The sequence below is a fragment of the Hemitrygon akajei genome, chromosome 7 (assembly GCF_048418815.1).
Source record: "Hemitrygon akajei chromosome 7, sHemAka1.3, whole genome shotgun sequence".
NCBI lineage: Eukaryota > Metazoa > Chordata > Chondrichthyes > Myliobatiformes > Dasyatidae > Hemitrygon > Hemitrygon akajei.
The window spans coordinates 41,548,988-41,575,103 of record NC_133130.1 but is presented as its reverse complement, the minus strand read 5'-3'; the positions used below and the strand labels follow the sequence as shown (position 1 = coordinate 41,575,103).

General features: G+C 41.0%; 1 protein-coding gene across 2 annotated transcripts in view; it reads right to left on the bottom strand.

The window, feature by feature from the left end:
• LOC140730381 (tRNA (32-2'-O)-methyltransferase regulator THADA-like) overlaps positions 1-26,116 on the bottom strand; it is a 403,880-nt gene that overhangs the window by 65,524 nt on the left and 312,240 nt on the right. The window contains exons 31-35 of one of the 2 annotated variants that reach the window (XM_073050701.1): positions 23,936-24,366; positions 23,484-23,608; positions 5,716-5,788; positions 5,467-5,626; positions 3,654-3,785 (exon numbers count right to left, since the gene is read on the bottom strand). In XM_073050701.1, coding sequence (XP_072906802.1) covers positions 3,654-3,785; positions 5,467-5,626; positions 5,716-5,788; positions 23,484-23,608; positions 23,936-24,366 — 921 coding nt within the window. The remainder of the gene's footprint in view (positions 1-3,653; positions 3,786-5,466; positions 5,627-5,715; positions 5,789-23,483; positions 23,609-23,935; positions 24,367-26,116) is intronic. The other variant, XM_073050702.1, reaches the window with a different exon arrangement.

Below are 26,116 nucleotides of genomic sequence, written 5' to 3'. Positions count from 1 at the left end.
CAGCTGTGTGGTGTGAAAAAGGCCTCCTCAGACAGTTGAGGAAGTTTGGTATAGAACATAGAATAGTACAGCACACTACAGGCCCTTCGGCCCACAATGTTGTGCTGACCCTCAAACCCTGCCTCCCGTATAACCCCCCACCTTAAGTTCCTCCATATACCTGTCTAATAGTCTCTTAAGCTTTAGGTCCCCAAATCCTAAGAACTTTCTACAGGGGCACAATTGAGAGCATCCTGACTGGCTGAATCACTGCCTGGTATGGGAACTGTACCTCCCGGGGTTCCACAACCTGCCGTTGTTGTTCGGCACACCAAAGGCTCGGCCTAAGAATCCAGCTCAGATTTGAAAGCCGAGGATCTCGGGGCTCTGGAGACGGAAGGATCGAGGGTCGGTGTCACGACAGGAGACCCATGTGTCATCGGGGAAGTCGGGATATCTCCTGTGTGCCCGGACACTCGGGATCTTTGTGGTCTTCAGGCACAGAGCCTGAAAAAAGCAACATGGCAGACTTTTAACATCATAAACCAGAGAGTTTGTTATGTCTCCCCGCTCGCTGGAAAAATGGAGACACCTCTTTCTCCCTCATTAGGGAGAGGGAGAGAGAAAGAGAGAGAGAGAGAGCCTGTGGTATGTTGAATACCGGGTGAAATGCAAAGTCTTTGGGGTAACTGCAAGCCTGTGTCTTTGCTGTTGCTTTGCTCATGTTTGAGTGCTCGGTGGCGGTGTGAAAGTGTTTTTTTTTGCTGGTGGGTGAAGGGGGGATTTGCGCTCGCTACTGCTTCCGCGCAGGAGGGGGAAACTGGGGGGGGGGGACTTTGGGGTTCTGACAGTTAACTGTCTTTCATTCTTTGGGCACTCCTCTGTTTTCCTGGATGGTTGCGAAGAAAAAGCATTTCAGGACGTATATTGTATGCATTTCTCTGACATTAAATTGTACCTTCAAACCTGTGAATAATATGATGAATTAAAATGATACATAGTTCATTTTCTTCATAATTAAAGACAAAGACATGTTGAAATTTGATAAAGCTTGTAAGATATTAATCCACCAATAATCTACAAAATTATCAATCCTTCCCAAAACGTAGCTTATTAATTATTCCTTTCACTTTTCATTCTGCTAATGGGAAGAAACCAACAGAGAGCCATTAGCCAAGCAAAGTGGTGTATTAAACTGTTGTACTGATATGAATGAGCACAGAGTTAAAGTATGCCCAAACACATCTGCTCCATGAAAGGCAATGTTATAGTGATGGAAGTCATAAACGGCTAACTTGACAATTTAGACACGAACCAATTCAAATATAGTTCTGACAGAAGTGTATCTGGTAAACTAATTTCAGAATGAGAAAGGAAAACTGCACACATTGTTTGCTTTAACAGCAATATACTGTGAATAATTACCGTAAAAACACAACATCATCTGACAAATCTTACCATTCATTTCCATTTGCGTGCAGGGTTAAACTTAAAATTTGTACTACCTAAAAAGGAATCAAGCTATTCTGTTGGCTTTTATAGTCAGGTATTCAGTACAATTCATAATCAAAAGTTTGAAAAAAAAAGTGGTGTGAACAAATTCAGGTAAAAGCTCCACTGGAGAGAGTACTGAGACTCCTTGAACTGTGCTTGATTATTTGGTTTTAATCAGACTGTTAATGGGACATGCAATTTACCTGAAGGTAACAAAATAAAAGGTAGTGATTACTGATAAGTCTTCTCTTGATTCCTCTCTAAAGATGGCAGCTATATAATGACCTTGACATTTATGCTTTCCTCAGCTGAATTGAATTGTTAACTAGATTCATACCCTCAATAGCCATTTAGCATAACATATCAGGCGACAAACACTGTTGCACCAAACATTTGAACAAAAAGGCAAAAGCGAAAGTGAACGTAAGAAATAGGAACAGGAGTAGGCCATCTGGCCCGTTGAACCTGCTCCGCCATTCAGTAAGATCATGGCTGATCTGGCCATGGATTCATTTCCACCTACCTGCCTTTCCCCCATAACCCTTAATTCCCCTACTATGCAAAAATCTATCCAACCTTGTCATAGATATACTTACAGAGGTAGCCTCCATGGCTTCATTGGCAGAGAATTCCACAGATTCACCACTCTCTGGGAAAAGCAGTTCCTCCTCAACTCCATCCTAAATCTACTCCCTCAAATCTTAAGGCTATGTCCGCTAGTTCTAGTCTCACCTACCAGTGGAAACAACTTTCTTGCCTCTATCTTGTCAATCCCTTTCATAATTTTATATGTTTCAATAAGTTCTCCTGTCATTCTTCTGAATTCCAGCGAGTACAGTCCCAGGCAACTCAATCTCTCCTAACAGTCTAACCCCCTCATTTCTGGAATCAACCTGGTGAACCTCCTCTGCACTACCTTCAAAGCCAGTATATCCTTCCTCAAGTAAGGAGACGAGAACTACACGTAGTACTCCAGGTGCGGCCTCACCAGTACCCTGTATAGTTGCAGCATAACCTCCCTAAATATTCCTCTGTCTGATTAGTCCCCAAGCTGATGGTACAAACATTGATTTGACCAACTTCAGGTAATTTCTCCCCTTCCCCCTCTTTCTTTGTCCAGTCTCCATTCTTGTTCCCCTCTCACCCCTTCTCTTCTCACCTGTCCATGGACCCCCTCTACTGTCCTTCCTCCATCCTTCTCTCCCATGGTCCACTGTCCTCTATCTGGTTCCTTCTTCTTTTGCCCTTGAACTTTTTTCACATATCACCTCCCAACTTCTCACTTCATTCTCCCTCCCCTAACCATCCCCCTTCCCCCTCCACTGGTTCACCTATCACCTGCCAACTTATACTACTTCCCCTTAATCTGGTTTCTGCCCCCTGCCTTTCCAGGGTCTTGGCCTGAAAGATTGACCAGTTCTTCCCCCTGATAGATGCTGCCTGACTTGCCGAGTTCCCCCGGCATTTGTCTGTGTTGTGGTGAATATCCTTTGCATTTTTTGGTGGTGGGGAGAGAGGGAGAGGCTGTCAACAATAATGAAGCTGAAAAGAAGCGTTTCAACTTCTACTACACAACAGTTAATAGAAATAAATAGTAGATATATTTCATTTTATAACCTGAGACCTCAATCATTCAATTTGAAACATTTTTCATACTGCAAGTTAGAAGCCTTTCTAAAATTCTAAATGATTTTGCACTGCAACTGCCCAGAAATTTTCTCTACTGTTAGTGGCATTTTTCACATTCTCAATGCAACTGCAGTTGGAAATGCTATTTCAGAAGGACAGAAGTACAGGGACCTTCCAGAACTCAGAAACAATGTGCAATTGATCCTCTTTTTTAAAGAAAATTCGGATTAAGGACATAGGGAACAGCTCTGGCACATACATGATGAAACAGAAAATGGTGGCAATACTCAGCATATGACACAATGCTTAAGGGGACAGAAACAGGGTTAACATATCAGGTCTCTTCAAAAGAAATGGAAAAAGTTAGAGATAAGAGAGTTCAGTTGCAGAATAAAGGGGAAAGGGTTGAGAGAAGAGAAAGAAAGGTCTCATACGTACCTGCACTTCATTCTCCATTGCTCTCTGAAATGTAGATGTACTGTATGTTCATTTGCCATGTGTTACTGAAAAGCTTTTGACTATTAAGCTTCTCTTCATGAACACAAACTTACCATTATCCTTACAGGCTGTCAGAAAGCGCGGAATCATCTGTACAACATCTGTGACCTTATTCCTCACCATCTGCTCTTCATCTTGCAGAAGAGTGAAGATACATCTCCACAGGGTTAAAGTATCCTGTAGATCTGCAAAAGCAAAGGATGTGTTCTCAGCAATAATTATCCAAAATAACACTGTCCCAAAAGAAGAGAGTATTCCAAAAGAAAATATTTTGGGCTATGGTTAAAACAACATACTTTGTCTACCCCAACTCAACATCATCTGGTCAAGGTCTACACATTCAGATCTATACATCAAATTAGGGCTTTTCCCTTTGGAGCAAAGGATGATGCGAGGCAACTTGATAGAGATGTATAGGATGATAAGAAGCATAAATAGAGTGGACAGTCAGTGCCTTTTTCCGAAGGAGGAAATGGAAATGAAAGGGTCCATGAAATTTTAAGGTGACTGGAGGAAGTTTTAGGGGGTATGCCAGAGGTTGATTTTTTTTATGAAGAGAGTGGTAACTGTGAGGAATACACTGCCAAGGGTGGAGGTAGTAGCAAATATATTAGGGAGATTTAATAGACACTTCGATAGGGACATGATGAAACAAAAATTGAGGGTAATGAGAGAGGGAAGAATTGGATTCCATCTTGGTTAAAAGGTTGGCAAAACATTGTGGGCCAAAGGACCTGCATTGTACTGTATTGTTCTACTAGTATCTATGGTCCCCTGGTATCTCAGTTGAATCTCAGTTGTAACAAACCTAATCAATGTTTTAAACGTAGTTTGGATATGATCTTATTCTGGCCTAACCACCAGGCAACTGGGCAGTAAAGAAGTAAAGAAGATTTCAATCTTGAGCCAGCAGTATAGCTCAGAAAGGCTCTCTAGGCCAGCAGCCAATAGCAATTGGAAGAATGACCAGGACAAGGAGAATGTGGGGAAGTGGAAAGGGAAAGAAGTGATTGGGAGTTGGAAGTGAGGGCACTGATCACTGCTGTCCAAAAGACCATGAGCTTTGTATTAATTCTACTGTCTTAATCTTCAAACACTATTCCTCTCAAATGACAAAAAAAGTTGCACTGATGCACGATGATTTTGGTGAATTTTAACATCAATGTTTGCCTTCATTGAGAAGTAATTCCCAATACGCAAGGCAATTCACACTTGCAGGGTCTCGTAGTGTACCATTACACTCGTGGTGTTGTATGGCAACTCCAATTATCAACCTGTATTTTATTTCCTGCTGCTATAGGGGAACTGGATTAAAATATTCTGCAGTTTACTACAAAGTTTTATTTACAATATATGCTTATCTGAACAGAATACTTTCATCCCAAGCGGTTAAGTAAATCTGGATCTAATTCTGTTTCCTTGAGAAAATAAGGAATTCCTTGAGAAAAATAATTAAAATTTTGTAATCAATGAAATTAAATTACATTTCATGACCTAACTTATTTTAGACCAGTTCAGACTAGTCGAAATGGGGAATTTTATTCTTAAGTAAAGGGTAAAGCAAGATTTTAATGGGTGTTCAATGACTTTCTAGATGATTAAGTGTGAAACAGTACTCTACTGAATGAGGTAATAGTTCAAGGAGTCATGTTAATTTTAAAACTGCCTCAGTAGGGTAGCATTATAAATGCAAGCAATGTAGAAATCATGCATGAATTACCGTACAATATATTGACGATCATCTCTTGGGGGAAGAATATAAACAAATCACTCTGCAATGTTGATGGATCCATACAGTTATTCACAGAGCAGCAGCAAACACATTTCCTGTCTGCTTTTTCTTCTTAGTCTAAAGTATTTACCCACCTAAATAAAGCTGTTTATTGGCAAGGAAAGATGGGACAGCAGCAATGAGGACTTCTGCAGCTGTCAATCGCATTTCTGTCTGCTGCTCTACTCCACAACTCTGTTCAACTAAATGGACCCACTGTCTGAGCTCTTCACTTATGGAATCCAAGGTTTTCTGCTGAGAAAGAGCCGTATATGAGAAAGTTATAGAAACTATTCTCAGAAGACGTATTGATTTACCATAAATGATTAGGTGGTTTGCATTACCTCCTGTTCCTTCTGCACAAGATGGATCACTAATTTTGAAGCCAGATTAAGTGTTGCACTTTGCATCTCAACACTAAAATACAGAAGGAAAAACACAGTAAGTATATAGCTGGGATTCAAAACAAAAGTTAAATTGACAATATATATTTAGATTGAATTTAACCAAAACATCATCAACTGCTAATTTCCAAAGCATATCCTTAAACATCCTGAAACAAATGTGTTCTTCATCAAAAGCACACGCAATTACTTAAATTATCTCACTTTCTGAGGGACATGCAAGTACATTCTGGAGACAAACTCCTTTTCAATTATTTAGATAATTATTAGTCGAGGGTCATGGAGGTGCATACCCCTGGTTCCATTCTTTGTACATGCCATTTGACTTCAAGGGGACAAGATGCCTGCATTCAACTTTCCAACATGCATCCCATTTTGTACTTTGCTTGAACTCGTTAGATAATTTAATGACTGGTAGTGCAGAGTAATTACTCTTAAATTAGCAGAAAATGTAAGATTTGAAAAGTTAAGCTCTCGCTGTCACATGTTATTGCTATTAATTTTAAGACAGTGATATAAAGGTATTGGACAGATCTTTAGGTTGGGGTCCTAACATAAAAAAGGCTACGTTTGGGGGAATTGGGATCTAGCAGAGGTCAACTGGTAAGCCTGATTGAAAGGAAAGGAATGAATGGCAAATACGAGGCTTTATGAGTGTGTTAGCAAGAACCCAGGAGCAGCACGTTCCTGTTAGGGTGAAGGTAAACCTGGCAAGTTCAGGACACCTTGGCTGGCAAGAGATATTGAGTCTCTGGTCAAGTAAAAGAAGGAAACCTACATTGGGCTTGGGAGCTTGATGACTAAATAGATTAACAATACTCCTAACAAGACACACAAAATGCTGGAGGAACACAGCAGGCCGGGCAGCATCTATGGAAATGAGAAAACAGTTGACGATTTGGGCCAAGACATTGACTGTTTATTTACTCTTTTCCATAAACGCTGCCTGGTCCAACATTTTGTGTGTGTTGCTTGGATTAAAATGGGTGGCCACTGGGAGATCCCGCTTTTTCTGGTGGATCTATTTCTGTCGGGAGAGCAACAGGGAAAAAGCCTATCCCGAAGAAGTTTGAATTTTCCCTTCGATGGAAATTCAGTGAAACCCTCTCTCACTGCTCCCCCTCTATGCTCCTTCCTGCCCTCCAACAGAAATAGATCCACTAGAAAAAAGCTGGATCTCCCAGTGGCCACCCATTTTAATTCCACTTCACATTTCGATACGCCTATCCATGGTCTCCTCCACTGTCGTGATGACGCCACACTTATTATGAAGGAACAATACCTTATATTCTGTTTGGATAGCCTCCAGCATGATGGCATGAACAACAATTTCTCAAACTTCCGGTCATGCCCCCCACAACCCATCTCCTTCTCCATTTCCTATACTCTTTTCCTCTCCCACCTTATCTCCTTGCCTGCCCATCACCTCCCCCTGGTGCTCCTCCCCTTTTTCTTTCTTCTATGGTCTTCAGTCTCTTCCATCAATCAACTTCGCAGCTGTTTATTTCATCCTTCCCCCTTCAGGTTTCACCTATCACCTTGTGTTTCTCTCTCCCTTCCCCCCACCTTTTAACTCTACTCCAGCTTTTTTTCTTCAGTCCTGCCCAAAACATTGACTGTGCTCACTTCCATAGACGCTACCTGGCCTGCTGAGTTCCTCCAGCATTTTGCGTGTGTTGCTCGGATTTCCTGCATCTGCAGATTTTCTCTCATTTAAAATTATGAGGTGCATAGAGAGTGTAACGCCCTGGTTAAGGTTTTACTGCTAAGCATTTACTGTTAATGCTGTGGGATATTTCATTTAATAATTTTCCATAGAAGCAGTGTGTTCTTTTGGTAGTGTTTGGGTTACTGGGTTGTGATGTTCAGCTTAGGAATGTTGGGTCAGCCAATCAGGATGGTGGAATTGGGAGAAGGTTCCAGGGAAAGTTAGGTGGAGAGGTTTTATGACAAACACTAAAGGGGTTGAGGTCCTTTCCGGTGGGAGATGGAGAGAGTAGATCGAGAGAGCCAGTGGTAGGATTCGATCCAACCGGAATGTACTTTTCAATGGAGTCCAAGATGGAAAGTTCTAGCGGTGAACAGGAGTTGGCACTGTGAGTATATGGACACCTCCAGCTTTTGGAAGATTTGCGCGCCAACTTTGTACATATTTGACTGTCTTAATTATAATGGCCCTTTAATTTTTTTTCATTTTTTTTCCTTCTTGAAGGGTCCTTCTGAAGGGTCTCAGCGTGAAACATCGACTGAACTCTTTTCTATAGATGCTGCCTGGCCTGCTGAGTTTCTCCAGCATTTTGTGTGTGTTGCTTCATAAATACACCTTTCTTATAATTGTAAGTGGGCAGCATTTATACAGTATTCGCTCAGATTGGGGTGTGGGTGGTTGAAACATCCTGGCTCTCCCAGTCTGGTGGACTCGAGTTATATTGACCCCAGATGTACGGAGTTTGAGAAAGGTGGTTCTCTCACAGCGGAGTCCATTGGCTTGTTAGTGAGGGGCTATCTGGCCGTGTTTCTAGAGACACCAGGTAAAACGGGTTTTACGGGCTTTTTTCCATTGAAATTGAGTGAGACGAGAACTAGAGATCATGGGTTAAGGTTGAAATCAGAATCAGGTTTACGAGGGGTGATTGAAAGGTGTGTGGCCTAAGGTAGAAGGAGTCAATTTTGGAAAACCTAGCACATTAATTTTTCAATGTAGTCCCCGCCTACATTTACACACTTAGTCCAGTGATCGTAGAGCATACGGATCTTGGTCTTCCAGGAAGTGTCCACAGCAGGGGTGATTGATAAGTTCGTGGCTGAAGGTAGAAGGAGATGAGTTATACAGTTCTCGTTACATGCACATGCAGGTCCACTCTTTGAGTGATTATGCAGAAAGTTTGAAGTTAATAAATCTCCTTCTACGTTAGGCCACAAACTTATCAATCACTCCGTTGAGTATTTACTGATGAGTTATTAACTTCAAACTTTCTGCATAATCACTCAAAAGAGTTGAACTGCATGTGCACGTAACGAGAGTTGTATAACTCATCTCCTTCTACCTTAGGCCATGTACTTATCAATCACCCATCTGTGGACACTTTCTGGAGGTCCAAGATCCGTATGCTCCACGCCCGCTGGAATAAGTGTGTAAAAGTAGGAGGGGACAATGTGCTAGAGTTTCTAAAATTGACTCCTTCTACCTTAGGCCTCAAATTTATCAATCGCCCCTTGTATTATCACTGGCATGTGGCATGAAATTTGTTAACTTAACAGCAGCAGTTCAATGCAATACATAATCTAGCACAGAGAGAGAGAGAAAAATAATAAATAAAACATAATAATAACTAAACAAGTAAATCAATTATGTATATTGAATAGATTATTTTAAAATGTGCAAAAACAGAAATACTGTATATTTAAAAAAATGTGAGGTAGTGTCCAAGGGTTTAATGTCCAAAGCTTCAAAGTCCATTTAGGAATCAGATGGCAGAGGGGAAGAAGCTGTTCCTGAATTGCTGAGTATGTGCCTTCTGGCTTCTGTATCTCCTACCTGATGTTAACAGTGAGAAAAGGGCATGCACTGGGTGCTGGAGGTCTTTAATAAAAGACGCTGCCTTTCTGAGACACCACTCCCTAAAGATGTCCTGAGTACTTCGTAGGCTAGTGCCCAAGATGGAGCTGAATAGATTTACAACCTTCTGCAGCTTCTTTCGGTCCTGTGCAGTAGCCCCTCCATACCAGACAGTGTAGCAGCCTGTCAGAATGCTCTCCACGGTACATCTATAGAGGTTTTTGAGTGTATTTGTTGACATGCCAAATCGCTTCAAACTCCTAATAAAGTATAGCCACTGTCTTGCCTTCTTTATAATTACATCAGAATGTTGGGACCAGGTTAGATCCTCAGAGATCTCGACACCCAGGAAATTGAAGCTGCTCACTGTCTCCATTTCTGATTTGCTCTATGTGGATTGGTATGTGTTCCTTTGTCTTACCCTTCCTGAAAGGTGAAATGTTTAAGGAGAAGATGAGAAGGAGCTTCTTTACTCAGAGGGTGGCACATGTGTGAAATGAGCTGCAAGTGGAAGTGTTGGATGTGGATTGGATCTCATCAGTTAAGAGAAATTTGGATAGGTACTTGGATGGGAGGGGTATGGAGGGATATGGTCCAGGTGCAGGTCGATGGGACTAGGCAGATTAATAGTTTGGCACAGTCCAGACAAGCCTAAGAACCTGTTTCTGTTCTATGACTCTATCTACAATGGAAACAAATGGAAATTTTACATTACTAGGGAGGAGGAATCTGCAGCCTTAAGGTGGATAAATCTCCAGGGCCTGACCACGTGCACCCTTGGACATTTTTAGGAGGCAAGAGAGGAAATTGTGGAGCCCCTTAGCAGAGATATTCGCTTCACTATTAGCCACTGGTGAAGACTGGAAGGTGGATAACGATGATGAAGGGTAGCAAGGACAAGCCAAGGGAATACAGGCCAGTCAGCCTGAAATCTGTAGCGGGGATGTTAAAGGAGGGGATTCTGAGGAAGCCAACCTTTAGATATAGAGAGTCTGATTAGGAGTTTGTATGGGTTTGTGCATGTGAAGTCATGCTTGATAACCATTTTGGAGTTTTTTGAAGAAGTAACTAAAAAGGTAGATGAGGGTAGGGCAGTGAATGCTGTCTATCTGGACTTTAGAAAGGTCTTTGAAAAGGTTTTGCAGAATAGGTTGTTCAGTGAAGTTAGGTCTTATGGAATGCAGGGATAGGTAGTTCTGAAGATTCAAAATTGGTTCTGAAGTAAAGTGCAGAGGTTGGTGGTTGAAGGTTGTCTCTCAGAACGGAGTTGTGTGTCACAGGGGTCAGTGTTATTCATTATTTACTCAAATGATTTTAATATGAATACACAAGGTTTGATCAGCAAGCTTGCGGATGACACAAAATTCTGAGGTGTTGTTGATTGTGAAGAAGGTTATCATATTTTACAGAGGAACCCTGATCAGCTGGGGAAGCATGGTGAGGAGTACCGAATGGATTTCAGAGTGAAGTGATGCATTCTGGAAAGGTAAAACTGCGTAGGACTTATACTATGAATGGTAGGTCATGTAGGAGTGTAATGGATCTAGGAGTGGAAGTGCTTAGTGTGTTGTTAACTGTATCACAGGTAGGCAGGGTGGTGAGAAAGGCATTTAGCATGCAGGCCTTCATCAGTCAGGGCACTGAGTACATGATGTTGCAGTTGTACAAGGTGTTGGTGAGGCTATTCCTGGAATACCGCATACAGTTTTAGTCACCCTGTTATAGGAACATGTGGTCAAACTGGAAGCAGTGCCGAAATGACTTATAAGGTAGCTGCTGGGACTGGAGAGCCTGAGTTATAGGGAGAGGTAGGCCAAGCTAGGCCATTATTCACAAGAATGCAAGAGAATGAGGTGTGACCTTAAAGAAGTGAGAAGCACAGACAAATGTAGATGGCAACAGGGCAGAGAAGTCCAAAACTAGAAGGCACAGGTTTATAGTGAGAGGAGAAAGATTTAAAAGGAACCTGAGGGGCAATTTTTTCATGCAGGGATGGTGAGTATATGGATCGAGGTACCCGAGGAAGTGGTTGAGGAGTGTACAGTACCATTTAAGAAGCATTTGGATAGGTACATGGAGGGGCGGGGCTTGAATGAACGAGGTTTCGAGGCTGAAGAATCTGTATTCATATAACATATAACATATAACATATAACAATCACAGCACGGAAACAGGCCATTCCGGCCCTCCTAGTCCGTGCCGAACTCTTAATCTCACCTAGTCCCACCTACCCGCACTCAGCCCATAACCCTCCACTCCTTTCCTATCCATATACCTATCCAATTTTACCTTAAATGACACAACTGAACTGGCCTCTACTACTTCTACAGGAAGCTCATTCCACACAGCTATCACTCTCTGAGTAAAGAAATACCCCCTCGTGTTTCCCTTAAACTTTTGCCCCCTAACTCTCAAATCATGTCCTCTCGTTTGAATCTCCCCTACTCTCAATGGAAACAGCCTATTCACGTCAACTCTATCTATCCCTCTCAACATTTTAAATACCTCGATCAAATCCCCCCTCAACCTTCTACGCTCCAATGAATAGAGACCTAACTTGTTCAACCTTTCTCTGTAACTTAAGTGCTGAAACCCAGGTAACATCCTAGTAAATCGTCTCTGCACTCTCTCTAATTTATTGATATCTTTCCTATAATTCGGTGACCAGAACTGTACACAATATTCCAAATTTGGCCTTACCAATGCCTTGTACAATTTTAACATTACATCCCAACTTCTGTACTCAATGCTCTGATTTATAAAGGCCAGCGTTCCAAAAGCCTTCTTCACCACCCTATCTACATGAGACTCCACCTTCAGGGAACTATGCACTGTTATTCCTAGATCTCTCTGTTCCACTGCATTCCTCAATGCCCTACCATTTACCCTGTATGTTCTATTTGGATTATTCCTGCCAAAATGTAGAACCTCACACTTCTCAGCATTAAACTCCATCTGCCAACGTTCAGCCCATTCTTCTAACCGGCATAAATCTCCCTGCAAGCTTTGAAAACCCACCTCATTATCCACAACACCTCCTACCTTAGTATCATCAGCATACTTACTAATCCAATTTACCACCCCATCATCCATCCAGATCATTCATGTTATATTGCTCTATGACTCTAAAACAACTTGCTGAGTTTTGAATTAAATTGATCTTTAAAAATACTGTAAATTACTTCAGAAGATCTATCATGAATGATAATCTTTTGTCTTTCATATGGTAGAAATCAAAAGGTATTGTGAAGTTTGTGGGCTGCATTTTTGAACATGACTGCATCCTTATTAGTTATAATTAAAGGAGATACTTATGATATTTCTGAATTGAGGACAATTAACTAATGAAATTGAATTAAAAAATCAATTTTGCTCTCATGAAAACTCTGCACGGATAAATAATGTTTCAGTGCTGCGAGAAGGTAATTTAATAAAAAGAAATATTTCAAGCATATTGCTCTAATTTGCCTTGGTTCCTACAGTTTCCATGTGTGGGGTAGACAGACTTGGCCAAAATGTGAGACCGAGAAACCTCTCCAACTGTTATTTAAGTATGAAAATCCAAGTCTTCATGGAAACTCAATAAACATACAATATATCTATAAAATACTTCCATTCACTCCTTGGGATTTCAAATTTTTGCACACATGTGGCAATGCATCAAGTTCCTGTGTCAAACGGTTCATTATGAGACCATACACAAGGGGCACTACTATTACAGCGTCTAACCTTTGATTGTATCTACTGGTTGGTTAACAGCTGGGGACATTACGCTGAAATATAATGATCCACGAGGGCTGTATTTTACATAAGTAAATAGACGCAGTAGCGAAAAAAAAAGGTTCTGCACAAATGTATGTATTACAACAGCGTCTGTGGGCCCTCATCAACCAACTATACATTTAGACTTTTAGCTGTAAAGATTCATCCAAAAAATAACACGATTAAACAGGGTTGAACACCAAAATTCAATGGCCGTGAAATATTTCTGTATGTTAAAAACTTCTGTGAAAGCAGCAAAATACAGAGAGGTGCTGGCGACGGTTTCAAGTGCTGATCTCAGGCTTCAATTCCCCACAAACGTGCACACGTGTGTGCGCGTGCACACACACACACGGAGGCTTTCCTTTCACAGTCTCACATAGCTTCTGAAAGTGAAATATAATATGTAAGTGAGTGGGATGGTTTAGGTGGAGATAATACAGAGAAGGAATGAAATAATTCACTAGGCGTGAGTTAATAAGATAACGTGCAATACAGGCTGGACAAACTTGAGTTGTTTTCTCTGCAGCAGTGGAAGTTGAGGTGAGACAGGGCAGAGGTTTATAAGATAATGAAGGAACAGACAGATTAAACAGCTGATATCTTTTTTTCTCAGGGCTGAAATGCCTAATACTAGAGGGCATGCATTTAAGGTGAGAGGGGACAAGTTCAAAGCTGATGCCCGGGACAAATTTTTAAACACAGAAAGTGCTGGGTGCCTGGAATGTACTGTCAACGATGGTAGAGGAGGCAGATATGGCAGAGGTATTTAAGAGGCTCTTAGATAACCTCAAAATTGTGCACAGAATGGGCATGATATGGACATTAAGTAGGCAGAAGGGATTAGTTTAGTTAGGGATTTGATTACTAATTTAACTACTTTGGTACAAAACTGTGCTTGAACACTGGTGCACCTCAGGGGGGTGTGCTCAACCCACTGCTCTACCCATGACCGTGTGGCTAGGCATAGCTCAAATACCATCTATAAATTTGCTAATGATACAACCATTGTTGGTAGAATCTCAGATGGAGATGACAGGGGGTACAGGAGCGAGATATACCAACTAGTGGAGTGGTGTCACGGCAACAACCTGGCACACAACGTCAGTAAGATGGAAGAGCAGATTGTGGATTTCAGGAAGGGTAAGACGTAGGAACATATAATGATCCTCATGGAGGGATTAGAAGAGGAGAGAGTGAGCAGTTTCAAGTTCCTGGGTGTCAAGATTTCTGAGGACCTGGTCCCAACCTATCAATGCAGCTGAAGAAAGCAAGACAGTGACTATACATCTTTAGGAGTTTTAAGAGATTTGACATGTCAACAAATACACTCAAAAACTTCTATAAGTGTACCATGGAGAGGATTCTCACAGGCTGCATCACTGTCTGGTATGGGGAGGGGGGCTACTGCAGAGGACCAAAAGAAGCTACAGAGGGTTGTAAATTTGGTTGACTCCATCTTGGATACTAGCCTACAAAGTACCCAGGACATCTTCAAGGAGCGGTGTCTCAGAAAGGCAGCGTCCATTATTAAGGACTCCCAGCACCTAAGGCATGCCCTTTTCTCACTGTTACCATCAGGTAGGAGATACAGAAGCCTGAAGGCACACACTCAGTGATTCAGGAACAGCTTCTTCCCCTCTGCCATCCAATTCCTAAATGGACATTGAAGCTGTGATCACTACTTCACTTTTTAAATATATATTATTTATCTTTTCGCATGATTTTTAATCTATTCAATATACATATACTGTAATTTATTTATTTATTTATTTTAACTTGTTTTTCTTCTATATTATGCATTGCATTGAACTGCTGCTGCTATGTTAACAAATTTCACGACACACGTATTGTCCGATATGTACAGATATTTGTCTGTTCTCTACCTTTTGCTGTACACTGTAAAACTTTATTCTGTACTCTCATATTGTTTATCATTGTACTATCTGAATATACTGTTGTAATGAATTGATCTGTATAAACAATATGCAAGAAAAGTTTTTCACTACCTTAGTACGTGACAATAATTAACCAATTCACTAATCTTCAAGTCACTAATTCTGACACTTAACTTTCTGTTAAGTGTACACTACACTACAACTTTCTGTGGATATAAATTAACATACTGAAAGTGCTGGAAATCTGAAAAAAAAAACAGAAAATATTGGAAGCGTTTATCTCATACGGCAGCAATTATGAAGCACGAAATGCTTCAGTTAAAAGACACCTCATCAGAACCAAGAACTTCAGAAAACAAGTTTACAAGATTGAAGGGAATGTCTCCGACAACATGATGATAGGGTTGTCCAGGAGAATCATACGTTTATCGATAATGAATTACACAGGCTATCACTGTCTACATCCCCTCCTTTCCCTGCACCTACCATCCACACCACTACATACCAACTGCTCTCGTCCCAATCTTCACCTCCCCCAGCCCCCACCTTCCACCAATTCCCCAGTCATCATGGAATCACCTTCATTACTGAGCAGGTGAGAAGGGCTCTGGGGAAACTTAGACACGGGACCAGATGGTGTGAAACAAAAGATCCTGAAAAACTGTGCTGAGCAGTTGTGTGGAATTTTCTAGCGCATTTTCAATCTGAGTCTCAGTCTGGAAGGGGCCCCAACTATGTGGAAAACATCATGTGTGGTCCCAGTACCCAAGAAGGGCCAACTGCAAGTCTTGAATGACTACCGTCCCGTGGCCCTGACCTCACACAAAGTTAAGCTGGTCTTGGCTCACCTCTGACCCCTGTTCAGATCAGCCCTAGTTTGCCTACTAGGAGTACACTGGAGCTGACGATGCTGTCAGCTACCTGCTGAACAGAGTCTACTCCCATATGGATAAGCAGGGCAGCACTGTGAGGATGAGGATCATGTTTTTTGATTTCTCAAGTGCCTTCAATACCATACAGTCCCCATTGCTCCATTCAATGCAGATCGTCACTTCCACTGTATCCTGGACAATGGACTACTTGACTGGCAGACCACAGTATGTGCGGCTTCAGAGCTGTGTGTCAGACAAGGCCAGAAGTAGCACTGAGGCCCCACAGACTACTGTATTGGTTCCCTTCCTGTTTAAACGGTATACCTCAGACTTCAGATACAACACTGAGCCATGACATCTGCAGAAATTCTCTGATGACTCAGCAATAGTTGGGTGTAAAAAGGGAGGATGGGAGGTGAATACAGGGCCCTGGTGGAGGACTTTGTCAAATGGTGCAAACTGAATCATCTGCAATTCACAACCAGACTATGTAACAGTTTCTTTCCCAAGCCATCAGACTCCTCAATACCCAGAATCTGGACTGACACCAACTTACTGCCCTCTACTGTACCTATTGTCTTGCTTATTATTTATTGTAATGCCTGCACTGTTTTGTGCACTTTATGCAGTCCTGGGTAGGTCAGTAGTCTAGTGTAGTTTTTTTCTGTGTTCTTTTTACATAGTTCAGTGTAGTTTTTATACTGTTTCATGTAGCATCATGGTCCTGAAAAACGTTGTCTCGTTTTTACTGTGTACTGTACCAGCAGTTATGGTCGAAATGACAATAAAAAGTGACTTGACTTGACTTGAATAAGACAAAGGAGATGGTGATGAATTTTCGGAAGACTAAGCCTGCACTGCTCTCTGTTACTATTGGTGGTGAGGACCTACAAGTACCTGGGGGTGCACCTGGATGACAGACTTGAGTGGAGCACCGACAGAGAGGCTGTGCACAAGAAGGGCCAGAGTCACCTCTACTTCCTAAGGAGACTGAGGTCCTTTGAAGTATACAAGCTCCTCTTTCACATGTTCTACCAGCCTGTTGTTGCCAGTACAATCTTCTATGCAGTCATATGCTCAGGCAATGATATCAACACGGGTGATGCCTATGAGCTCAATAAACTGATTAGAAAGGCTGGCTCTGTGATAGGAGTCAAACTGGACTCACTACAGGCTGTGTTAGAATAATGGACCCTATGGAAAATCCTGGCAAACCTGGACGATGTTTCTCACCCTCTGCCTGCCACCTTAGCTGAACACAGAAGTACTTTTAGTAATAGACTAAGACAACTGTGCTACTCCAAAAAGTGCTATATGAGGTCATTCTTACCCTCAACCATTAGGCTCTATAATGAGTCAACCTATAGCCGGGAAAGTGATGACACCCATCCTGTTAGACTGTTTGTGGTAACTTATTTTTCATTCCTTTTACTTCTCCTATAATATGCATATCTGTGCACTTGTAATGCTACTGAGACACTGTAATTTCCTTAGGGATCAATAAAGTATCTAACTATCTATCTGTATCTTACCTGTCTAATAAATCAATGAGCAGTTGGAAAGAAGAAAAACAAATAAATGAAAAAAATAAAGCTGAAATAATGTCAGAGCTAATGCTGAAACCTAAAATTGAGGGGAGAATGTTGGAACTACCCAGCAGATCAAGTAGTGCCTATGGAGAGATGAAAACTAAACTGATGTTTACATGGCAGAACTTGCCAGTTCCAAAACCAATAGAAAAAGCAAGTTATCTTAACTTGCTGCATTCTGCATTGGGGTTTTGAACAGAATTTTCACAATCCAAATAGATTTAGTGAAATATTGTTATGTTAGTAGCAAGAGGAAGTTTCCTTCACAGTATAGGTTCTGACCCATAAAAGACCAGAATATTGTCCTAATCATGAGGAAAACGTTGGAACTTCATTGCAACTTTAATTATATAACATATCACTGGAAATTAATTTGCCTGTAGCACGTGCCATGTAGCACAGAGAGTGAAAATAAGCTACGTAGCAAAAGGTTGCAACTTAGAATCATTGTCCTGCCATTCCACATTAATCCGGCTATGGCACTGCTGTTATGAGGATCATTATATTTGAAAATGAAGAAAACAAATGACAGGAAATATCACTTAAGTCATATACTATCTTTCCAATTCATACCCAGAAATTAGTTGGAAAGACAGCACTTAGCTAACTTCATCTAGTGATCAAGTGGCAGAGTATCTTGATTGGAAAATTTAGGAATTGGCACAGTGCTCATTCCTGGATATTCAAAGCTGTCATTACCAAATGAACTACAGTCTGTTGACAACGTGGAGCTGGAGAATGTTGGCAGGATATGGGTTAATTTTATACTAACATTTCTGTCAACAACACTGACTCATGTGAATACATATGGTAGACATATATTGCATGTGTGAGAAGTAACACCTCTTCAGAATGAATCTTTCAAAACTCCCAAACAGCCCATCCTTCCACTATTTAATACCCTTGTGAATATCTTTGATAAATGCATCCAGATTTTTTAACTATTGAAACTACCCCAAGAAAACAAATTTAGATTGGTATACAATACCCTGGGAAAATATAACAGGCAAATTAATTCTCAAACTCGGTCATCGGCTTTTTGACCTCTTTGAAAAAATTGAATTCTCTTTTTTTTGATAAAAGCTACCAAGCGTAAGTTATTAAGTATAAATTAACAGCAGAGTAAACACTTAAAGGTAATACAATTCAAAAACGGGGAACATTTATTTCTGAAGTTCCTGTGTCTGCCATTTCCAAATCACTCTTTTTACTCTTTGTCGTTTGTCAAAGTTTCACGTCTGGAGATGAAGTTTTGCCCTAGAAGTTCTACCAATTAGTGCAACATTTTAAGTGCCAAGCTGATGGAACTTTATCAAAAGCTGCTTTGTGTGCTGGTAAACCAACTCCAGATTTTTGAACCACTTGCAAGATGTTTGAATGGCTTGTTTGACATCACCTGTATTGAATTCTACTCTGCATATAACACAGGCCTAAAGCACTGGACCAGTTAACTGAAGGCTTGTTATCTGCCTAACATTGTTTAAAGTGCCTGTCTTTATCTGGAACTTAAGGGGATTTGGACATCAATCTTCCTGTAACCAGGTAAACATTCATTGTTACCAGCTGCTCCCACTTCTCTAGTCATTGTTTCAATCAACCCATTGCTGCTCCCTATGCCATCCCATGGCAATAATGCTTATCTCCTCAGCTCCCTCCTCCCATCTTGAAACAGAGACCAGTACAGCAAAGGAAATAAATAAATTAGTAACTAAATGCCTAAATAAAACTTGTAGCCTCAGTAGCGCTGTTGCATGTGCAACATTTCCCCCTCCTGAAGCCAGTGACCAGATCCTTTGTCTTGTTCACCTTGAGGGAAAGGTTGCTTCATCACTTCATGTCACTTGGCTCTCTATTTCCCTCCTGTACTCCGACTCATCGTTATTTCAGATACTGCACACCTTGGTGGCATCATCTGTAAACTTGTAGATGGAGTTAGGGCAGAACGTGGCCACGCACAGTCAGGAGTGTACAGGGAGTAGAGAAAGAGGCTGAGGATATTGCCTTGTGGAACACCAGCGTGGAGAATAATTGTTGTGGATGTATTGCTTCCTATCCTTACGACTAAATAGATAGATGGAACATTACAGCACAGTACAGGCCCTTTAACCAACAATACATAGCCAAACTTTTAATCCACTCTAAGACCAATCTAACCCTTCTCTTTCCTGTTCACCTCCATTTTCCCATCATCCATGTGCCTATCTAGAGTTTCTTAAATGCCCCAAATGCATCTACCTCTACCCACCACCCCTTGACAGGGCATTCCATGCACCCACCACTCTCTGTGTAAAAAACTGACCTCTGACATACTTTCTTCTAATCACCTTAAAATTATGCCTAACCAAAGCTTTATAGAGCTGCAACATTACCTTGCTGCTCTTGAACTTAATCCCCCAACTAATGAAAGCCCACACACCATAATGGCTTCCTATCTACCCTATCTACTTGCACAGCATTTTGGAGGGATCTATGGACGTGAACATGCAGAAGGAAGTGACTCTCAAGTCTTGGAGTTTGGTGATGAGCTTGCTTGGAATTATAGTATGGAAGGTGGAGCCGTAGTCAATAAACAGGAGTTTAACATAGGTGCCTTTACTGCTCAGATACCCCAGAGATGAGCGTAGGACCAGGGAGATGGCATCAACCACGGACCTGTTTTGGTGGTAGGTGAATGTTCAGGTGGGAGGCTGAAGTTATTGTTTCCTCTTGAGTGGCCCTTCCACTCGCACTGCCCAGCAACCCCAATTTAACCCTAGTCTAATCACAGGACAATTTACATTGACCAATTAAGCTACCAACTGCTACATCTTTGGAATGTGGGAGGTAACCGGCGTACCCGAAGAAACCCACGTGGTCACGAGGAGAATGTACAAAACTACAGACAGTGGTGGGAAATGAACCCTGGTGGCTGAACTGTAAAGCATTGTGCTAACCATCATGCTACCGTGTTGCTAAAATGTTCTGTTCTTCAAAACTATGCCACTCACGACAGAAAGTCAGTCTGAGTTTAACAAGTTCACAAGATCTAGGAGCAGAATTAGGCTATTTGTCCTATCGAGCTCGGTCTGTGTCACACCTCTGACAAAAAAGCACCACCTCCAATTCAAGGGCAAAAATGCTAGCACCAAATCACAGTTGACAACTCAGGGAATGATTATCATCATTGGATGCTACTTATGCTGTCTGGAGATAGCTTTATGCTGCAGTCAATTCAAATCTGAAAGATCTTTGTTCCTCTTTAAATAAAAAAAAAGGTTTAGTTAATAATCAAGATTAGAAAACCCATTTTCACACAATTTTTATGAATATATCAAGCATAATGAGGCCCGTGTGCTTGTTTCTAACAAAATTCTGAGCCGTCCCTCTAATGTACTGGACACTTCCTGTAGTGATACACTGTCATGTGGATATCATTTCCCCGTCTTATTGTGCACACACACACATGATACTGCCATCAACCTTATTACTCATTGGCCATAATGGATCAACTGATCTTGGTCTTCTACACTTTTCATTTTCACTCATAGGAGTCCAAATACTTAAACCACCCTGCAAGGCTAAAACCATATGCAATTGGTTTCATGAAGCATCTTTTTTTTTATCATACTACCTCACTGACTTTCATGTGCTATTCTTTTGCAAATAATACTCACTGTATCCTTTAATGCAAAGGAGGAACAATTTTCCCTCTTCTCTCTCTCCATCTCCCCTGTTTTTCCTCATCTCCATTCCATGGGTGTAAACCATAACTCTGTATATTTTAGTGGTTATGGAAAGACGCAGGGCTGGACCAGTAATTAAAGTCTTAAATCAGTCCAAAGCCAATTTCATTAACATAAGGGAGGACGTTGAATGATAGCGTATCCATGGTGTAACATTTTATCTCAACAGTATAGAGTCACAGAGTCATATAGTGTGGCTGACAAGGGAAGTCCAAGACAGCATAAAAACAAACATATAGCAAACATTAAGGAGGAATTTAGAGGATTTGGAATCTTTTAAAAATGAACAGAAGGCAACTAAAAAAAAACTTAAGGAGAGAAAAGATGAAATAGGAAGGTAAGCAAGCCAATAATATAAAAGAAGATTCCAAAACTTTTTTTCAGATAAATAAAGAGAAAAAGAGAGGTGAGGGTGAATATCGGACAGCTGGAAAATGACGCTGGAGAGACAGTGGGGGGACAAAGAAATGATGCGATGAATTTCAGTATCATGCGTCTACTTTACTGTGAAAGACACTAGCACTACGCCAGAAATTCAAGAGTGTGAGGGGGCACAATTGAGTGTAGCTGCCATTATTAAGGAGAAAGTGCTTGGAAAACTGAAAGGTCTGAAGGTAGATAAATCACCTGGAGCAGATAAGACTATACCCTAAAGTTCTTAAAGAGGTAGCTGAAAAAATTGTGGCTTGGTAATAATCTTTCAAGAGTCACTAGATTCTGAAATGATTCTGGAAGACTGGAAAATCGTAAATGTTAAAAAAGGACGGATGCAGAAGAAAGAAAATTACAGGCCAGTTAGCCTGACCTCATTAGTTGGGAAGATGTTGCTGTCCATTATTAAGGATGAGGTTTCAGGGTACTTGGAGGCACATGATAAAAAAGGCCAATGTTTCCTTAACAGGAATTCTTGCCTGACAAACTGTTAGAATTCCTTGAGGAAATAACAAGCAGAGTAGACAAGGGACAGTCAGTGGACATTTTTTCCTTGGATTTTCAGAAGGCCTTTGACAAGGTGCCACACATGAAGCTGCTTAACATGAGCCCATGGTATTACAGGAAAGATATGCGCTTATAGAGAATATTGGCTGACAGGCAGGAGGCAAACAGTGGGAATAAATGGGGCCATTTCTGGTTGTCTGCGGGTGACTAGTGGTGTTATAACCCCAAGGATGTAATGCTGAGGATTTATAAAGCATTGGTCAGACCACATTTGGAGAAATGTGAGCAGTTTTGGACCCCTTATCTAAGAAAAACATAGACATATAGAAAACCTTCAGCACAATACAGGCCCTTCGGCCCAGAAAGTTGTGCCGAATCTATCCCTACCTTAGACTTCCCCATTGCCCTCTATTTTTCTAAGCTCCATGTACCTATCTGATGTGGTGTTTGAGAGGATCTAAAGGAGGTCACAAGAATGATCCTGAGAATGAAAGGGTTATCAGACTGTATGAGGAGCATTTGATGGCTCTGGGATAGCCCTGTACTTACTAGAGTTTGGAAGAATGAAGGGGGATCTCATTGAATCATCTCATCTTAAATATTGAAAGGCTTAGCTAGAGTGGATGTGGAGAGGATGTTTCCTATAGTGGTGAGTCTCGGACCAGGGGGCACAGTTTCAGAATACAAGGAAGTCCATTTAGAACAGAGATAAGGAGGAATGTGTTTAGCCAGAGGGTGGTGAATCTGTGGAATTTATTGCCCCAAATAGTTGTGAAGGTCAAGTTATTGAGTATGCTTAAAGTAGTGGTTGATAGTATCTTGATTAGTCAGGACTTCAAAGGTTATGGAGAGAAGACAGGGGGATATAGTTGAGAGGGATAGCAATTCAGCCATGAAGAAATGGCAGAGAAGAGTCGCTGAGATGAATGGCCTATTTCTGCTCCATTGTCTTATGGCCTTTTAGAATTGGCAGACAGACTCATGAATGGTCTTAAACATTTTCTGGTACAAAAGTTTATCTGTGATAATCTCAACCTCAGAAATTTACTATGCCATTTGGTGTGGCAAAGAGAAAATGAGACTGCTAAGAACAACCTCTTATTCAGGCTTCAAGCCACACCTACTTTCCAAAATCACTCCACGTTTCTGAACAAAACGTTGAGCACACAACAAATACAACGATATGCTGCTACAATGATAGGGTCATGGTAAATAAATTCATTAAATTGCAATTCCTGATTCTAGGCAGACTATTCAGGTTTCAAAACTAAGTGACTAAAATTTCAGCAACTATGTAGTATATTAAACATCTGAGGACATGTACTTGTTTGCTCAAGTTAAATCTTTACAAAGTCTTGGAGACGTACCTGCTTCTTGTGGTTTCTGCTACTGATAAGATCCACCTGAGAAATATGGCTTCACTCATCACTGAAGTATTCACTATCCAAGGAAACAGTCCCTCTATATCCAAATGGCACAAGATTTTCAGCACCTAGAATATTTGACAGAGCAATTAGTTATAAAACTATACACACTGGCTGTGTTAGGTTCAAGTAGATGCCAAAGTCAGTCGTTTGAACACTTTTAGATTGTGCTCTTAGCTCTATTGGTTTAGTAAAGTGATCCATTTGAATAGTCAATGAGAGTGCTTTCACTTAGACTGGTTCTTTCACAACTTGTTTTATTATATAAAACTAATACGGTGGCTACTGTCTCATTTTATTTGCAAGGCTTCAAAATAGTTTTAAGAAAGCCACATTTGAGGTACTTCTTCATTCTCCGTGATAATGCATGTTACTATAATAAGATAATCCCTCACCTTGGCAAGGCATTCTGGGTGTTTATCTTGCACTGCTAGCTTCTTCAGAGTGTCCTTAATTCCCGATAACAGGAACAGTACATTCCCATTTGTCTGTCTATGCTGGAGGAAATCTGTGTCTTCCAGCCATAACAACAGTGTCTCCAGGGTCAGCAAACGTACTTCAGTAAGTTCTGAGTGTAGAAGATGAGGAAGGAGAAGGCTGGGCTGAAAGTCAGAAGTTTCAGAAGCCAATTTGAAGGTGGCATCTCCTGACTGTGACACTGGTCGTACAGAAACCGATTTTGCTACTACAGACAACGTTAGCCTTGTGATGCTTTTTTGCCACTGAATTAGTCCAGGTGCTGGTGAAATCTTCTGGCTCTCTGCAAACAGTTCTGACTCCAGTATAATGTGCTGGGCAGCCTGCCAGAAATTTAGAACCTCCAATTCTGAAAGAAAGCATTTATTAGTTAGGTCTGCAATTTACAGTGCATTATAAACTTAATGCATTTCATGATATTTCTAAAGGTAAAGTTAAAGTAACATTCAAAGATACTATATTTGTGACAAACTTCTTGGGAAAAGATTTCACCTCCAAGTCACTTCCCATAAGTAGTGACACTATGTAGAGGACCTTATCCAATGCATTTTGCAATGAAGATTGAAATAAGAGTGATTTTAATTTTGCCTCTTCAGTGAGCACCTGTGTCTACAATTTCATCCTGCTCTTGATTAGGCTTATATGTTTAAAAACAAAAGGGTCTTTATTTTATCACTCTGAAGATATCATCAAAGGCTGAGTGTTATTATTGTTTGGTGCACCAATGGGAATCAGTGTGGCTTTTCTACCGGCGTGTTGTGAAGCTCAAAAAGAGCATAAAGAGGCTAATCTAAACATCAAAAAAATATTTATGGGAAGGGCACATCCAATAAACCCAGCATTGTTACCCATCATTAGTTTCCCCAGAAAAGTCGCAGTCACCCTCCTCCTTGAATTTTACTCCTTTGTTATCCTTTGTAGTGGTTTGACAGGACCGCTTTAGAAAGCTGCTTAGTTACATTAATTATGTTTGTGTGGGATCACAAGAAATTCCACTAAATGACAAGAGATCCCAGGAGCAGCAGAGTCAATGGACCAAACCATTTCCTGTAATTGTGGACATGGTATGAAATTATATTAAGTGAAGGAGGAAAAGAAAATATAATACAGGATTCTGCCAGTTACCCATGCTTCACACTTGACCATTAAACTTCAAAGGTGAAATTCCACACTATTCAGAGAAAGAGAAAAAAACAATAAAGGCTAAGAGCTTTTTTTTTCTAGTTTGCATGGAAAGCTCAGAGGCGCATTCTTCTCACTACTCTAAGTCAGGAGAGTGGACACAACTCCTCTCTGTCCACTGTCAAATGCATATCTTCACATCAACAGACTTAACTGTTCACGAGAGTCTTTTTCTTGAATTGGGCCATGTAGCTCAGGAATTTTCCATCCTGGAGGTTTTGTGGAAACCGGAGGTACTTTAAAAATTAGATAAATGTGTGAAAGGTCAGGGAAATGAGAGCCTAGAGGAGCTGGCACAGAAAAGAGGTTGAGGCCTGGGATAGATTCGCCATGGTCATATTGAATGACAGGGCAGGCTAGAGGAGCCTAGTGGCCTGGTCCTCTTCCCATGTTTTTGTGTTCTTCTATGTAATTAAGTTATTCTAAAAGCTGCTAACAACCACAGTAACACGCATGTCTCCTTTCCAATGCAACATGACTTTTCAGGCTGCCTGAGATGAGCTTTTAGTCAGACAGCTGATGATGAACCATGCTTCCTTTAATTAGCAACACAAATTCTTCCTTCTTGGTAAAAATTTTGGTAATCAAAGTTTAAGATAATGCAAAACCACTGCACAATTAATTGTTACTTTTCTCTATGTAGGAATGTCAAGAATAGAAAACTTGTTCGCTTATGAAGAGGGCACGGTGTATTTCTGGGAATGAAGTTTTATAGCGCTTTATATTTACCGGTGCATTTAACTTTGTGTGGGATTTTGGGTCAGAACAATGATGAATGCTGGTACTGTAAAGCGTTGTGCTAACAACTAAGCTTGGGGAGGCATAGTAGTGTAGTGGTTAGCACAATGCTTCACAGTACCAATGACCCGAGTTCAATTCCTGCCTGTTGCCTTTGAGGCATTCATACCTTCTCCCTA